We start from the raw sequence: 18,495 nt of genomic DNA, 5'->3' as shown, positions 1-18,495 counted from the left end.
CTGGGAAGATTCGATATCAGAAAGACCAAAAGTTTATCGAGGACTGGGGGAGATTTACAGACTATCTGAAAAACATAGGAAAATGCAATCTTTAAATAATCTTCCCAACAATACTATACTAGCTACTATGGATGTGGAATCTCTGTATACTAACATCCCACACAACGATGGTTTACAAGCTATAAGGAACACCATTTCAGATAAAACCACAGCGGACCTTGCCACCAAACTCTGCCAATTTGTCCTTACCCACAACAACTTCAAATTCGGTGACGACCTGTTCCTTCAGATCAGCGGCACAGCAATGGGCACCCGCATGGCCCCACAGTATGCCAACATCTTCATGGCAGATTTAGAACAACGTTTCCTAAACTCCTACCCACTCAAACCTCTCTTGTACCTGCGATACATTGACGATATTTTTATCATCTGGACACATGGTCAACAGACCCTGGACACCTTTCACCAGAAATATAATGATTTTCACCCCACAATCAACCTAACAATGAATCAATCTATGCAAGAAATACATTTTTTGGACACTACTATAAAAAAACAGGATGGGCGCAGAGGCACCACCTTATACCGTAAACCAACTGACCGACAAACATATCTACATGCCTCTAGCTACCATCCCAAACATACCAAACAGTCCATTGTATATAGCCAGGCACTACGTTACAGCCACATCTGTTCCAATTCTACAGACAGAGACTCTCACCTAAGAGATCTACAGCAAACCTTCTCAGAACTAAAATACCCAGCAGATGAAGTTAGACAACAGATCAACAGAGCCAGACTGATACCCAGAGAGAACTTGCTGCAAGACAGACCCAAAAAAGAAAATAACAGAACACCTCTAGTCATCACATACAGCTCCCAAGTTAAAACAGTACAACGCATCATCAGAGACCTACAACCTCTCCTGGACAATGACAGTTCTCTTTCTCAAGCTCTGGGAGGAAGAGCCTACAGACAGCCACCCAATCTTAAACAACTCCGAACCCACAATAATACTACAACCAGACTTAACACAGACACTGGCACCAGAGCCTGCAATAAACCCAGATGCCAACTTTGCTGCCACATACACCCGGACAACACCATTACTGGCCCCAACAACATCACACATACGATCTCGGGACTATTTAATTGCTCATCGTCTAATATTGTGTATGCCATCAAATGCCAACATTCAGCTCTCTATATTGGACAAACAGGCCAAACCTTATGCCAAAGAATAAACGGACATAAATCTGACATCAAGAATCACAAAACAGAGAAACCAGTAGGAGAACACTTCAATCTCCTAGGACATTCTATACAAGATCTCAAAGTAGCTGTTTTAATACAAAGGAATTTCAGAAATAGACTGGAAAGAGAAGCTGCTGAATTGCAACTCATTACCAAACTTAAAACCATGGAGAGACCTGGTCTGAACAAAGACATTGGATTCTTATCTCATTATACATGACTAAGCCATTTCTCACCTTCTCACACCTTGCCTTTTCCTGTAAGACCTATTGCAGTCGTTAAGAGTCGTCAACAGGCTCATCTCAGCTATCTGCCAATCACCCATTCCCACCACCCTTCTGAGTAATACCCCTCCCCACCTTCTCACTATATAGAAGGATCTGGCAACTTCTGTTTCAGTGTATCTGAAGAAGTGTGCATGCACACAAAAGCTCATACCAAGAACTAACTTAGTTAGTCTTTAAGGTGCTACTGGAAGGAATTTTTTTATTTTGAAAAACATATGTGATGTACAGACAACGCTTGTTGGTTTTGAAGAGACTCTGTGAGATAGTAAGAAATAGTGCAAAAAAGAGAGTAAGAGGAAAAGGAGTTCTAAAAGGCAATATTATGTTTAGAAATGCGTTAACAAATAGAAACTTTACAAAAGATTGACAGAGAAACTGAGGGAAGTCAAAAATTGAAGAATGAGTGTTAAATTATCTGCTGACTGTATAAAATTGTTTGGAAAATGAATAAAAATTATTTAAAAAAATAATAATAATTCAGTTAGACAATGATGGCCTGATTCTGGCAACAGAGCACCCAGATTGCTGCCAACTTAGTTGAAAGGTATTCATCAGATTCATCAGATAAAACAGCAACATCCGCATCTGAAACTGCAAGGCAAATTCCACTTGGCTATCAAGATCTCTGCCCATCACAACATCTAACTGTCGCATCTGGCGATGGGCACAAGGGAGGCGGGCAGAGGCCCAACTGGGAGCCACGCCAACGGTGTCACCCCAGGAGAAGACGGGCACTGGGTGGGTCTTCCCAAAACTTCTCTTTTCCTAACTTTATTATTAGTATTTAAACTCTCATGAATTATGAAGGATTCCTGACCCAACACAGGCCACTTCCTGGGACTGCCACTTCAGCCCTGACTTCCTCATGATGATGATGATGATGATGATGATGATGATGATGATGATTTTGTTTTTTTAAAGGAAAATACACACAGAGAGAGACTCTTAACGGCCCTACTCTTTTCACCCCATCCCCCTCTTCCTTCTCTTTTTCTTTCTTTCTCCTTCCCCCAAAACAAAGAAATAAACATTTCATACCTACATACATATATCATTTCATCCACTTTCAATTGTGAATACCCCCTTTTATTTTCCTTTTCTTTTGATGGTCTTTTATCTCACACTATAATTTGAATCCCTGTGGGACGCAGGTGGCGCTGTGGGTTAAACCACAGAGCCTAGGACTTGTCGATCAGAAGGTCGGCGGTTCAAATCCCCGTGACGGGGTGAGCTCCCGTTCCTCGGTCCCTGCTCCTGCCAACCTAGCAGTTCGAAAGCATGCAGTGCAAGTAGATAAATAGGTACTGCTGGCGGGAAGGTAAACGGCATTTCCGTGCACTGCTCTGCTTCGCCAGAAGCGGCTTAGTCCTGCTGGCCACATGACCCGGAAGCTGTACGCCGGCTCCCTCGGCCAATAAAGCGAGATAAGCGCTGCAACCCCAGAGTCGGCCACGACTGGACCTAATGGTCAGGGGTCCCTTTACCTTTTTATAACTTGGATCACCACTGAAATTTTTTATCATTATTACTACTACTTTTTTCCCTTTAAAAAAATATATCTATTTTTTAATTTCTATACTTTTTATTTTATTTTTTTCATCTTTTTTCTTGTTTGTTTTTTAACTATAACATCCAACCGTCACAAATACAGAGCAAGTATTTGCAAATACATCTATGCCAAAAGTAACCAAAGAGAATTTACAACTCCTTCAGGCACCTATATAAGAAGAGCAAGCAAAAGATACCATCACCAAATTTGAAAAAGGATGGATTTATGGCTCCATGTTTTAAACTCTGCAACCACAACACCACAATTATGCCACAGGGATAAACGCTCACTGCAACTGAAATGCCTTCTGGCTACGTGGTCAGACGTCAGCCTAACAGTCATGCTAAACCCAAATAACAATCCATCTATAATGCATTCTTACGAATTTCAGAATTAAATCAGAAGAGTTTTACATCTGTTCTTGCTAAAAGGTAAGATACAAGCATTCCAATATGCATACACCAAGACCAAAAAATAAAAATCCATCGACTTCAAACAGATCTTTTTTAAAATAAAAACGAAAACAGCAGATTGCCTAGAAACGAGTAAAAACAAACCAATTCAACAAGCCAGCCATTTGTCTTGCTCTGAAACTGGAGAAAGCTTTTCCCTGAGTACATTCCCTGAGTTTGCTCAGAAAGGCCATTCAAGAACTAAAACGTGGATTGGGCTTCTTTGTAAAGTCCTGAAGTCTTAAATCTATCCATCCAGTCCAGGCTGGCCCATCAAGGTACATAATACATTTTATTTTTGTAAGTGTCCGAACCCAAAGAGTACTCATTAATGGTTTCTCGCAATCCTGGAAAAAGTGAGAAGCTGCAGGGTTCTGTCCTGGGCCCGTTGTTGTTTAAACGTCTTTATAAATGACTTGGATGAAGGAATTGAGGAGATGCTCATCCAATTTGCAGATGACAACAAACTGGGAGGGGTAGCTAATGCTGCAGAAGACAGAATCAGAATTCAATATTGCCTTAACAGATTGGAGAACTGGGTGCAAGCTAACAGAATGTATTTCAACAGGCAGAAATGTCAGGTTCTGCACTTAGGCAGGAAGAACCAGATGCGCAAAGATAGGATGGGGGACACCTTGCTTACTAGCAGTACTTGTGAAAAGGATCTTGGGATCTTGGTAGACCACAAGCTGAACATGAGTCCACCATGTGATGCAGCAGCAAAAAAAAGCTAATGCTATTCTAGGCTGCACCAACAGAAGTCTAGTGTCCAGATCAAGGGAAGAAGTCATAGTCCTGCTCTCTTCTGCCTTGGTCAGACCACACCTGGAATACTGTGACTAATTCTGGGCACCACAATTTAAGAAGGATGTTGACAAGCTGGAATGGGTACAGAGGAGGCCAACCAAGACAATCACTGGTCTGGAAACCAAGCGTGATGAGGAACGATTGAAGGAGCTGGGTTTGTTTAGTTTGAAAAAGAGGAGACTGAGAGGAGAGATGATGGCCATCTTCAAATATCTTAAAGGCTGTTCACATGGAAGATGGAGGAAGCTTGTTTTCTCCTGCTCCAGGATAAAACTTTCTCCAGAAGAACTTTCTGACAGTAAGAGCTGTTTGACAGTGGAACAGACTCCTGGAGAACAGGCGAAGTCCCGGCAGACTGGAGGAGGGCATATGTTGTCCCTATTTTCAAAAAGGGGGAAAGAGAGGACCCAAATAATTACCGCCCAGTCAGTCTGACATCGATACCAGGGAAGATTCTGGAGCAGATCATTAAGAAAACAGTCTGTGAGCACCTAGAAAGGAATGCTGTGATCACCAATAGTCAGCATGGATTTCTGAAAAAAAAGGTCATGTCACACTAACCTGATCTCGTTTTTTGACAGAATTACAAGCCTGGTAGATGAAGAGAACGCAGTGGATATAGCCTACCTTGATTTCAGCAAGGCATTCGACAAGGTGCCCCATGATATTCTTGTAAAGAAGCTGGTAAAATGCGATCTTGACTATGCTACCACTCAGTGGATTTGTAACTGGCTGACTGACCGAACCCAAAGGGTGCTCATCAATGGTTCCTCTTCATCCTGGAGAAGAGTGACTAGTGGGGTGCCACAGGGTTCTGTCTTGGGCCCGGTCTTATTCAACATCTTTATCAACAACTTGGATGATGGACTCAAGGGCATCCTGATCAAATTTGCAGATGACACCAAACTGGGAGGGGTGGCTAACACCCCAGAGGACAGGATCACACTTCAAAACGACCTTGACAGGTTAGAGAACTCGGCCAAAACAAACAAGATGAATTTTAACAGGGAGAAATGTAAAGTATTGCACTTGGGCAAAAAAATTGAGAGGCACAAATACAAGATGGGTGACACCTGGCTTGAGAGCAGTACATGTGAAAAGGATCTAGGAGTCTTGGTTGACCACAAACTTGACATGAGCCAACAGTGTGACGCGGCAGCTAAAAAAGCCAATGCAATTCTGGGCTGCATCAATAGGAGTACAGCATCTAGATCAAGGGAAGTAATAGTGCCACTGTATTCTGCTCTGGTCAGACCTCACCTGGAGTACTGTGTCCAGTTCTGGGCACCACAATTCAAGAAGGACACTGACAAACTGGAACGTGTCCAGAGGAGGGCAACCAAAATGGTCAAAGGCCTGGAAACGATGCCTTATGAGGAACGGCTAAGGGAGCTGGGCATGTTTAGCCTGGAGAAGAGGAGGTTAAGGGGTGATATGAGAGCCATGTTCAAATATATCAAAGGATGTCACATAGAGGAGACAGAAAGGTTGTTTTCTGCTGCTCCAGAGAAGCGGACACGAAGCAATGGATCCAAACTACAAGAAAGAAGATTCCACCTCAACATTAGGAAGAACTTCCTGACAGTAAGAGCTGTTTGACAGTGGAATTTGCTGCCAAGGAGTGTGGTGGAGTCTCCTACTTTGGAGGTCTTTAAGCAGAGGCTTGACAACCATATGTCAGGAGTGCTCTGATGGTGTTTCCTGCTTGGCAGGGGGTTGGACTCGATGGCCCTTGTGGTCTCTTCCAACTCTATGATTCTATGATTCTATGTGGTGGACTCTCCTTTGTTGGCAATTTTTAAGTGGAGGCCAAATGGTCATCTGTCATGGATGCCTAAACTGAGGTTCTTGCATGGATTAGACGACCCTTGGACCACGTCCAACTCTACCATTCCATGGTTCTGTGATTCTATAAGGGCTGCTTACTGGTTCCTGTTGCTGGACCAATGGCTACCAGGCACCACATTTATGCTTTGTCTCCACAGTTGGAGGCAGCAACGTTTCAGAAACCAGGGGCTGGAAAACACAGCAGGGGAGAGTATTGCTCTTCTGCCCAGATCCTGGTTGGACACTGTGAGAAGAGGACGCTGGACCAGATGGCCATTGGCTAGATCCAGCAGGTGCCTCTTGTGTTATTTTTGATTGATTATCACGGGAAAATTATCTGGACCAGGAGCCAGCTGGAGCCACACACTCAAATCCGCTTGGCTTCTGTCCCAGCCCAACCCAGGAGAGGCGGGGGAGAGGGGGGAGGGAGGAGGATATATGGCTGCCGATCTGAGCCTTGAGCACCATTCAGAGCTGCCTTCCAGCGTGAGGTCCACCAGGTTCTCCTTCTTCTTCGCAATGGGTCCCTCGCTCATCCTCTGGGCTCTGCTGCCATCCATACTATGTAAGTTTGGGGATTGCTTGGAGGGGCAAGGACTCAGGAAGGCATGGAGATGGGGAGTCAGTTTAGGGTATTTATGCCCTGCCTTCTTCACGGACGGGATTCTAAGTAGACACCCCTGCCCTGAGCTGCTGCTGTGCAGCTGGCTCCAGCTGGTGGACCTCAGGGCTCCTGCGAAAACCAAACTAGCCCCTGCAAATCTTAACCCATCTCTGAGCAAAGGAAGGTGGAGGGTGCTGCAGTTGGTGGTTGAAGGACCTCTGAAGGAAGCTTTTAATGACTGATGTTTTAATGCATTTTTAATCTCCTGTTGGAAGGCACCCAGAGTGGCTGGGGAAACCCAGCCAGATGGGCGGGGTATAAGTAATAAATGATTATGATTATGATTATGATTATGATTATGATTATGATTATGATTATGATTATGATTATGATTATGATTATGATTATGATTATGATTTGATGCTGATGGTAGTGAAGACATCAGCACCAAGCAGTTGGGCACCATCATGAGGGTGCTGGGCTAGGTGCCCATCAAATAGGAGCGGGATGCCATCATAGAGGAGTAAGGAGGAACTGCATCACTGGGGGGCAGGTGGTGGAGCATATGGACATGGCCAGGATTTCAGGGGGGCAGGACTTTTGTTAGGGGGGCGGCAGAACCGAGCTACCTGTGACTTGTTTGGTCAGTTTACTGAGTATTTTTATTTATTTACTTGATTTGTGGCTACGCCTCGGTGGAGGAGGAAGGGAGGCGTGGGCAGGGGGCTGGAGAGCGCGACCCTCACCCTGGACTGGATTCCTCCTTGCAGGCAATGGAGCCAACGGCTTTGCAGGACGCTTGCAGCAGGGGATACGGCGGCAGATTCGACAAGCCAATGAGGAGGCGAAGGTGGAGGAAGCTGGCTCTGTAAAGGACAGGTGAGGCTAGGACACATATGGAGGAAATTCCCCTCCTTCTCCTTACACTTCCAACAATTTTTATCTTGTGGGGCTGTGCCTGCAGCCATGGGAAGTAGCAGTGGTGGGGGCAGTTGCAAAGTGGGAGGGGTGGGAGGGACTGAGAGGGTGTGAAATATACTCAGAGTCGCAAAGTGATTTCATGCTCTTTATTCAGCTCATAGTGGTGAGGAGGAATGAATGAAAGTCCCCTCACAGTATCTGCTTTATATACATTATTTACACAATGGGCTGCACATGATTGGCTAATTCCGGAATTCTACTGTAAGCCAATCAGGTTGTGGATTCACTTCAATCTGGAGCAGGATTGGGTGGTTCCTGCCAACCAATCATACTGCTGCATTGTTCTAGGACCAATCAGACTGCTGCATTCTGAATCCTATTGTTCTAGGACTAATCAGACTGCTGCAATTTGGATCCTATTGTTCTAGGACCAATCAGACTGCTTCAGTTTGGATCCTATTCAACTCAGTACATAACACCCCTCCCCTCTAAGCAGCTGGGGTGGACATGGTGCCTACGGGCACCTACTTTTTCTTGGGAAAACCCACAGCTGCTCCCAGTGGGGTGACCTGGCTTTGATCAGGCGACAGTGGTGGGTTTAAGTTGGGAGGAGCTGAGTGCTGCCCACCTCAACACTTTCCTCCCCCCACTCCGAAACAGGACTCATTATGTCTACCGTGATCTGCCTGAAGATCTTGTAGAGATCGTACGAGGATTTAATCTCTTCGCACTCCGAAGCAGGAATGATGATGTCGACCTGAACTTCTGGCTTCTGTCTGGGAATATTCCACAGCTCTTACAAGTACTTATTTTTACAAGTATTGACGGTGAGTGGCTCAGCCCTGCATCGCCATCTTGGGAGCCGGAGGGGGGGCGCGAAGGCGATCAACAGCAGGCAGCTGCAATGGCTGTTCTCCGCCTGTTCTAATGGAGGCAGCCCTGCTTCTCAGTACCACTTGCTATGAACCAAAGGAGGTGGGGAGAGTTGTTTTCATGCTCGGATCAGGGCCTTGCAGGTTTCCCTTTGGAGCAGCTGGTTGGCCACCGTGGGAGCAAGAAGTTGGAGCAGAGAGGTTGATAGCTTCATCATAGCTGTCCACTTTTCCCTTTTCTTGCGAGGAATCCTATTCGGAGTAAGGGAATTTCCCTTAAAAAGGGAAACGTTGACAGCTATGAGCTTGATCCAGCAGGCTCTCCTGATGTTCACCGTCCTAGGAATCCCAGCTTCCCTCTCACAGGCATGCATGCATAATTTTATTTCTATGACACCTTTCCAAAGTTCAAACTCTGCCCAAGGCAGCTTACAACACGAAAAAACAACAACATGGCAGCAACATAACAAAATTAGCCACAAACAATCAATGAAACATCCAAAAAAGCACACCCAAAGGGAACAATTCCCACAATTCTGCAGGGGAGAAGGAGCGGGAGGCCAAGACTAGTTACGAGGCTGGAGAGGAGAACCCTAACTCTTGGTCTGATGTCTTGCCTGTAGAGCCCTTGCAGCCAGAAAAACCCCAGGTTGATGATGACTCCTTCATTCTGGGAGTGGAGCTACTTGAGGACTTGGAGACATTATTTCGCCTATATGACAGGTGAAGCTGGGGGGGGGAGGCGGTAGCACCCCTTCCCATCCAGAGTGGAATTAATTTGGAGATGGTGTTGGACTTTTGGAGGAAGAGAGGGGAAGTAGTCCCGTCGTATATCAAGGGGGGCTGTGTGGAGGGAGTCTCTTCCTTTAAATTCCTGGGAGTTTACCTTAGTGAAGACCTCACTTGGAAAAACAATATAACTCAGGTGGGAGAGACTCCTTTTCCTCAGGGTCTTGCAAAAGGACAATGTTAAACAACAATTGATGAACTCCTTTTACCAGTCCTTTCATATTGTATCACAGTGAGGTACGTTGGCTTGACAGCCACGGACAAAAAGTCTCTACAGAGGGTGGTGAACACAGTACATGATATCATGGGCTGTCCCCTGAGCCCGACAGATGACATTGCAAGGGATCGCGGCCTTAGGAGAGCAAGGAAAATTCTCAGCGACGATTCACACCCTGGCTATCACCTCTTTAATCTTCTACCCTTGGGCAGAAGATATAGAAGTAGAATCAATATGGCTAACCTGATCCAAAACACCCACCCACCTCACCCACACACGAAAACAAAGATCACCTCAGCCAATCACAAGCAAACAAGCACACCCTAGGCCAACCCCAACCTCTCTCACCACCAAAGGAACACAAGTGAACAACACAAGCAACGCTGACACCAAACTCTACATACATTAAACATAATAGAAACACCGCCACCCGACCCCACCCCTATCCATCTTCCCTCTCTCCACCCCCCTTTCTTTTTTCTTTTCTTCTCCCCCTAATGCCTCAACAAATGAAACAGATTTGTAAAAATGTTACATGGGGAAAAAAATACAAGGCACTACACTTCTGTAAAACAAGAAAATCCTGAAAATAATAATAATAATAATAATAATAATAATAATAATAATAATAATAATAATAATAATAATAATAATAATAAAGTAGAATCAGTCGTACCAGCAGGCTAAAAAACAGTTTCTATCCGTGGGGTGTTAGGCTGCTGAATGGAAAATAACATAGTGCAACTGACTTTCGGGGTTGGTGTGTTGTGTGACAAGCGCACAGAGTGCAATGAGATTGAGTGTTTGGGGGGGGGCTCAGTTAATTTCATTGTACACAGGTTGCACATTGGCAATAAAGGTATCTGAAGAAGTGTGCATGCACACGAAAGCTCATACCAAGAACTAACTTAGTTGGTCTTTAAGGTGCTACTGGAAGGAATTTTTTTATTTTGACTATGGCAGACCAACACGGCTACCTATCTGTAATTGGCAATAAAGGTATTATTATTATTATTATTATTATTATTATTATTATTATTAGACATCTGAACAGCTGAAACAAAGTTTAAATCTCTCTCTCTCTCTCTCTCTCTCTCTCTCTCTCTCTCTCTCTCACACACACACACACACACACACACACATTCTCTGCCAAAAGCCTTGATAGGCACCCTAAAGCAAAGACCCCCCCACCGCCCATTTGACCTTCATCTCTTCTCAGTGCCAGCACTTCCACTCAGAGCCCATGTCCCACTCAGAGACATATCTGGGATTCAGCCCTGGAAAATGGCATCCAGGGGTCATGTTCAGCAACTGGCAAAATGTCTGGGAACACCTGGGCGTACAGCAATGGCCCGGGGGGGGGGGGAGGTGATGTTGTGCCAAAAATGTCAAAAAAAGCTTTAGAACTCTTTTCTTTTTTTGGAGCTTTTCCCAAAAAACACCATTTGGTCCCCCAAAAATAAAACAAACTCAACAACTTCAGGCAAAAGAGAGAGAAAAGAAATCAACAGATATGGCAACCCTAGTAGTTTCTCTTCAGAGAACCCAAGAGCATTTCTCCTTGTTCGCCACGCAGAGGAGCCACCACTTGCTTGTTCAGACAGAACCAAAGAGACCTTTTTAGAAACCATTCCCAATTCTGGGAAGGCACAATCCTAGGAGGAGCAGGTGTAGGCAAGGGGGGCCATGGGAGATCAGGGAAGCCACAGTCACCCCCCATGTAGGGGGAGCCAGCACCTGGTCACGGAAACCATGTCCGCACAGCTGCTCCCAGTGGGGTGACCTAGCTCTGATCAGGCTGCAGTGAAAGGTTTAGGTCTGGAAGATCTCGGGGGTTCCCAGCTCATCACTTTCCTCCCCCCAAACAACGGCAGGAATTCTGATGGTCTCCTGGATGCTGAGGAGCAGGTCACATTCATCCAAGCATTCTCTGGGACTATCACTGAAGAAGAGATTGCAGAGCTCAATGCGGATGGTGTCCTAGACCTTGAAGTTTTTATTGACTTTCGTGGTGGTGAGTGGCTCAGCCCTGCCTGACCTTCTTGGGAGCTGGAGGGGGGATGTCAGGACAGCTCTGTGCCCCTTCTGCCAGCCCCTCGAGCTCCGCTAGCCCCACAGGCTCCCTGTCCCACTCAGCAGGGGCCACGAGACTTGCAGCCTCCTGACTTCCGGGGAAGGGAAGATGGCAGGCTGGTCCTCTTCCGTCGGCTCTCTGCCAACTGAGATAGCAAGTGGCATTTGATGACAGCTAGACTCAAGTCTGTGGGAAGAATAGTTTACAATCCCAAAGGGTTTCTGCGCCTGTCAGCAAAAATCCACATTTGGATAGCCAGCTGCTTTCTGGTTTTAAGGAGAAAAGAAGGAAAGTTGATGTTTAAAGGGCTGGATTCGGAACAAAAAGCTTGATTTATGGTTTGTGATAAGAAAGATTTGAACGGACAAGGGAGTTCTATGTGTTAGGAATTAGTGGGTTAATTTTCATGTCTTTTTGACAGAAGTGCTCTCTAGAAAGCAAAACTAACATTTCAAACTGAAATTTCCTCCGTGGGAAAAGGGCTTGTTGAAAACAGGGGACAAGAAGAAAAGGGGAACCGTGGGGTGGGGTGTCAGGGCTCCCTGGCCCAATCCTGCTTACAGACTGACCCTTCTTCCATCTTCCCCTACAGTGTTCAAGCTGTTAATTGACGGTACGTTCTAGAGGGACCCAAGACATTTCTGCTAACCTGGGGGCCACTGCCAGCAACCAAACTGGCCCTCTCCTGCCTCGCCTCGCCTCGAGTTTTGTCGATAATCATCGACCCCAAATCTATGAAGTTTTGTTTTCTTTTAAAAGTAGATAGACGGAACAAATTGCAGAAAAATAAAAGCAGCAAAAAACATAATGGAAGCCCAGTTTCGTGATTTGCTGGGAGTTTTGCGTATCTGAATTTGGTACGTAAGAAAGGAAATCTCTCCAAACAGCATAGAAATGAGTTGAGAAATGATAGCTCTCCTAGAGAGCTGAGAGACCTTGCGCTGCCAAACCCAGTTCTGGAGAAGTGGGCCCTGCAGGGTTCAGGGTGCCTCCTCTAAACCACAGCCCAGATCACTGCAAAGCGGGGCAGAAGGGAACCTCACTCCTCCAGAGCCCCGAGGGGCCAAGGGCTCCGCCCTCCGCTCTGCTGGGCTTTGCTCAGTGAATCAGGGCCTTTGTCAAGAGTGATGGTGACACAGAAGCCACAGACACCTCCCTAGTCCTCCTTGGCCCCAAAGGTGCTCCTTAGGAGGAAAGGGAGGAGCTGGAAAGGGGATTCCCCAGAGCCACCTCAGAGCAAGCAGACGGAGGCTTCTTCCCAAAGTCAACAGCGGAGGGATTAAGATGCTGTTGGTCCTGAGCTCAAGGGGGAGGGGTCCCCAGTTGCATATTCCTGCATTGCAAGGGGGGTTGGACTTGATGACCCCCAGGGTCCCTTCCAACTCTACACTTCTGTTATTCTATGACCCTCTTTCGCCTCCGTTATGCCGCTAGGCAGGAGCTCTGGGCCGTGAGGAAAGAAGGCAGCAGGGAAGGCAGCCCCCACAGGCCTCTGTCGCTGGACCCTGGGACTTTGCCCAGGCCAGGCCATGGTGGCTGCGTCCTCCTTCAACGGGCGGAGGTTGTGGGGCTCGTGTCCCACAAGGGATGGAGGAGCAATCTAGAGGGGCCTTTGAACCACCTCCCCCTTGCAGTTTCTCTCCCACATAAGCCCACTTCTGGTCTTTAGGAGGGGGGCAAGGTTGGGGGGCAAGGCATGGAGCTGTACAAACATATGCTTAAGAGAGACATTGTCCTTGCCACATCTCCAACGCTCAGCTCAGGGAAAGCCACATAGCTGTAATAAATGAAAAATCTGCCCTTATTCCTTTCTGGGGGACACAAGAGCCCTTATAGAGTTGAATGGTTTCTTTAAATGTAAAGGTTCATCATTGTTCCACTCCATGTGTATGTCTTTAAGGGGCCGGAGCAAGGGCCAGAGCAAGATAACGAGACCCAGCTTTACAGCTGTGAAACATAGCAGGTGCTGCTGAGTTGTATTTGATTAAGGTGTGTCAGCATCTGGGTGTAGTATATAAGGAGCAGCACCTAGCTCTCCCATTACCCTGGGGGATGGGTTGGTGGTTGGGTCATGTTTGTTTGTTAATATATTTAGTGTAAATGGAGTTTTTGTTTTTCTTATTAAAACCTTCTTTAAGTATTTTTTTGAGTCCTTTCTTTTTAATGCATGATCTCCCCAGCAAGCTCTCTGCAGCGTTACTATACTGCAAAAAGCCAACATCTTTGGTTATGGGCCCAGCTGCTGAGTGGATGACTGCATATTTTTGGACTCTGAGAAAGGTTTGAAAACTCCTTCTCCTGTTAGCGTAGTTTTTGTGGGTCTGGAAGAGTTCCAGAATGGTTGACCGGGTTCCTGAAGCTGAGAAGGCTCTGGTCTTCCCACAGCTGACAGATGAGAACTATAGTTTATGGTCTTTTCGGGTGGAGGCGCTTTTGACCTCTAGAGAAGTATGGACCTATGTAACTGATGACCCTCCTGACCCTGTAACTAATGCTTGGTCGAAAGGAGATGCAAAAGCCAGGGCGATAATTAATTTGGCAGTCAGCAACCAGCAAGTAGTCTATATAAGAAATAAGAAAACTGCCAAAGAAATGTGGGACAGTCTTGCAGCAGTACATGTAAGAAAAGAGTCAGCATCTGCATTGACGTTTTTCAAGCAGTTGTACCAGACGAAGTTGCAGCCTGGTGGTGATTTGGCAGCACACTTGAGACGTCTGGAGGCAATACGCAGCGAATTAATTCGAAGGGACATGGAGGTACCTGATATTCAGTATGTTTTTATCATCCTTTGTTCCCTTAATGAGGACTTTGATGGTATAGCTAGCCAGATATCTGCCGTTCCACCAGCACAATTAACTGTGGAAGGGGTAACGGCAAGATTAATGGGAGAGTTGGATAGAAGGGAGGCTTGTGCCATAAGCACTCCTGTTTCCAGAAGGAATGAGGAACGCCATATGCAAACTTGTGGTGATACAACTGCATTTAAAGCTGCAAAGTGTTGCTGGTTCTGCAATAAGCAAGGACATTTTGCAAGGGACTGTAGATCCAAAAGAAAGCAAAGTACTCCCAAGTCTGTTTCTGTTCGTCAATCACGGTCGTCAGCCCAGCAGCCGACATCGTACCGTAAAGATAGAAACGAGCCGCGAGCTTTTCACGCTCGGACTACAGATCGTAAAAGAATTAAAGATGCCAAGTGGAAGTCTTTTGTTATCGACTCAGGGACATCTCAGCACGTTTGCAATGATCGAAGCTTGTTTATTTCTTTCGAAGAGGAAATTGGTAATGTACATTTAGCCAATTCACAAGTCCTGCAGTCGCTTGGCAGGGGTACTGTTAAACTTGACTCTTTAAACATTACAATAGCGAACTGCATTTACTGCCCGTCAGTGGACAATTTATTATCAGTAAGGTGTTTTGCTCGTCAAGGCATAACTGTGCGTTTCTTAAAGTCAATGTGAGTTTTTCGATGGGAACAAACGTCTATTGTATGCCCGGGAATCTGATGGTTTATATAGACTGTATTTTCGCACCTACTCCCAATCCCCTATAAATTGCAGAGCAGCACAGTCAAGCCAGGAGTTGAGGAATGTAAGACCACGTTCTGGGTGTGTCCACATGGCGCACAGAATTCTGGGACACCTGAATTTTGCTGATGTAATTAAGACAAAGAATATTGTCAATGGCCTCAACTTAAAACCATGCAAATTCTTTATGCAGTGTCTATCCTGTTGCAAGAATAAGATTAAGGTTGCACGCAAGGGTAGGTGCTCAGATAGGAAAGTAACTGAGCCATTTGAGCGTGTACATTGTGATTTAGTTGGGCCACTCCCACCATCATTAGGAGGTTCGAAGTACTGGCTTACCCTGATAGACCAGTATAGTAGATATTGTTGGACTTATGCAATAGCTGAGAAGTCCCAAGCATTTGAGAAGTACAAGGTTTTTTGCAACTGGGTAAAAACGCACTTTAACAAACCTATTAAGAACCTGTTTTCTGACCGGGGTGGGGAATTTGTCTCTGAGGATTTTAAGAATTTCCTGGAAGCGCAGGGGACTACTTATGAGTTATCTTGCCCCTGAAGTCCCTGGCAAAATGGGCTTGTTGAAGTTGTGCAGCGTGACTTGCAGGCAGGGGTTAAAACTTATCTGCACGATGCTAATCTGCCCAAAGCATTTTGGGCTGAAGCACTCAATGCCTTTTGTTATGTTAGAAATCGCAGTTATCATTCTGGTTTAGATGTCACCCCCTATGAGAAGCTGTTTTTTAAAAAAACGCCCTAATCTGAAATACCTACGTATTTGGGGTTCAGATGTAATTATGCATTATCCTGCTAAGCAGAAATTGGGTGAACGTAGTGTTCAGAGAAAATTAATGGGCTACCAGCAGGGGGCGTACAGAATTTACATACCAGCAACTGGCAAATTTGATATTACCAGAAGCATGATACAAACTGTAAATTGGAATGGAGTTGCTGTTTTCCAAGATACTGATGGTATAAATGATACTGAGGAAGAAGAGGAAGCAGCAGCAGCAGCAGCAGCAGGAAATGGTGCTTCTGAATTAATGGAAGAAGACAAAAAGCCTGTTGAATCGGATAATTTGTTTGATAATTTAAAGTCACAGGCACCTGAGGGGAGGTTAGATTCTCTTGAGTTTTCTGACCGTGAGCTTAGCCTACAGGCACCTCTTCAGTCTGACAGTGATGATTTACAACCTGAAACTAGTAGTTCATTGAGTCCCATTAAGTCTGAGGAGTCTGACTCTCCTTCCGGACTGAGACGTTCAGATAGAAAGAGGCAGAAGCCGCAACGTTTCGCAGATGAACATTTTAATACTGTGTATGCCAATAAGGCGGTTTTTGAACCAAAAAGCTACAGTGACGTTCAGAATTTACCTAAGCACCAAGCTGTAAATTGGTATAAAGCTATGAACTCTGAGATAGCTTCTTTAAAAGAGCATAACACTTGGTCTCTTGTACCACAAACCCCAGATATGAGACTTATTGACTCAAAATGGGTTTATAGAGTTAAAATGAATGACAAAAATGAAGTTGTAAGGTACAAGGCAAGATTAGTTGCTAAGGGTTTTCAACAAATTCCAGGCGAAGATTATGATTTGTGCTATTCACCAAGTGTAAAATATGAAACAGTTAAGCTTTTGTTAAAAGATGCATCACAACGTGGACATTCTGTTTATCACCTAGATATAAAAACTGCATATTTGTTTGCAGATTTAAAAGAACAAATTTTTATGCGTGTCCCTGAAGGCATAGACGCTGCTGAGGGTTTGGTATGCAAATTAAATAAATCTCTTTATGGTCTGCACCAAAGTGGAAGGAATTGGCACCAAACTTTAGCAAAAGAATTGCTAGATATTGGTTTTTCACAAGGAAAGGCAGACAATTGTGTGTTTATAAAGGAAAGGGCAAACTCTGTAACAAAAATATGTGTGTATGTAGATGACGTGTTAATTTCTACAAAAACTAAACAGGAATATGAACAGGTAGTTTCACAGTTACAGAAGAAATTTGATGTGGTGGAATTAGGCATAGCTAAAAATTACTTATCCATGCAAATTGAGAAAGGCAAAAATTGATCTTTTCTGGTTCATCAAACTGCTAAAATTGATGATCTAGTTGAAATGCTACGTTTAGAAAATGCAAATGGGAAGGAAACACCTATGGTGTGTGGTTTCACCTTTACAGGTGAAGATAAGCCATTTCCCAACAAAACTTTGTATCGTTCTGCTATAGGCAAGCTAAATTTCATTCAAAGAATCTCAAGACCAGATATAACTTATGCCTTTCACTTTCTGGCAAAATTTGTGGAAAAGCCCACTACACAATGTTTCTCTGCTCTTAAGAGAGTGGTAATGTACCTTAAACATACCAAACATTATAGGTTGCAGTTTACATCCAGTATTGACAAAGGTTTTGAAATTTTCTGCGATGCATCTCATGCAGTGGAACAAAATAATTGCAGGGGTGTGTCTGGTATGGTGTTTTGTTATAACGGTTGTCCATTTGAATGGAAGTCCCAGACACAAACCATTATTTGTCTCTCCACAACAGAGAGTGAATTATGTGCATGCGTTCAGGCCACTCGTGATGTAGAATGGTATCTGCAAGTATTCGCAGACCTACAGATGCAAGTAACACTACCAGTAAAGGTTTACCTTGATTCCCAGAGTGGACTTGCTATCCTGTGTTCAGAGACCAATACGCAGCGCACCAGAGTCTTAAGATTACGTTTAGAATTTGTAAAGAAACTAATTGCTGATGAAATGGTTGTATTTCAATATGTTCCAGGTGACAATCAAATTGCGGACATTTTTACTAAAGCACTTCCAAAGGTTACACATGAAAAACATGTACAAAGTATGCTTTATGTTTTTGTTCCACAATGATGAACCGCAGGGGAAATGTTGAATGGTTTCTTTAAATGTAAAGGTTCATCATTGTTCCACTCCATGTGTATGTCTTTAAGGGGCCGGAGCAAGGGCCAGAGCAAGATAACGAGACCCAGCTTTACAGCTGTGAAACATAGCAGGTGCTGCTGAGTTGTATTTGATTAAGGTGTGTCAGCATCTGGGTAGAATATATAAGGAGCAGCACCTAGCTCTCCCATTACCCTGGGGGATGGGTTGGTGGTTGGGTCATGTTTGTTTGTTAATATATTTAGTGTAAATGGAGTTTTTGTTTTTCTTATTAAAACCTTCTTTAAGTATTTTTTTTTGAGTCCTTTCTTTTTAATGCATGATCTCCCCAGCAAGCTCTCTGCAGCGTTACTATACTGCAAAAAGCCAACACTTTGTAGGTTCTCCGTCAATCGGAGGAAAAAC

General features: G+C 44.7%; 1 protein-coding gene across 2 annotated transcripts in view; it reads left to right on the top strand.

The window, feature by feature from the left end:
- Nucleotides 1–6,536: 6,536 nt before the first annotated feature.
- Nucleotides 6,537–18,495, top strand: part of LOC310708883 (uncharacterized protein) — a 38,271-nt gene continuing 26,312 nt past the window's right edge. Inside the window, exons 1-3 of one of the 2 annotated variants that reach the window (XR_014527184.1) lie at nucleotides 6,590–6,741; nucleotides 7,551–7,659; nucleotides 11,454–11,584. Coding sequence is in view for 1 of the 2 variants with exons in the window: in XM_083507801.1 (XP_083363927.1) it covers nucleotides 6,615–6,741; nucleotides 7,551–7,659 (236 nt within the window). In the remaining variant the exon portion in view is untranslated. Of the gene's footprint in view, nucleotides 6,742–7,550; nucleotides 7,660–11,453; nucleotides 11,585–18,495 lie in introns of those variants that run through there. The other variant, XM_083507801.1, reaches the window with a different exon arrangement.

Source organism: Podarcis liolepis (genome assembly GCF_965112155.1).
Source record: "Podarcis liolepis genome assembly, chromosome: 6".
Lineage (NCBI taxonomy): Eukaryota > Metazoa > Chordata > Lepidosauria > Squamata > Lacertidae > Podarcis > Podarcis liolepis.
The sequence above is the reverse complement of the archived record's forward strand: the minus strand, read 5'-3'. Positions and strand labels throughout refer to the sequence as shown.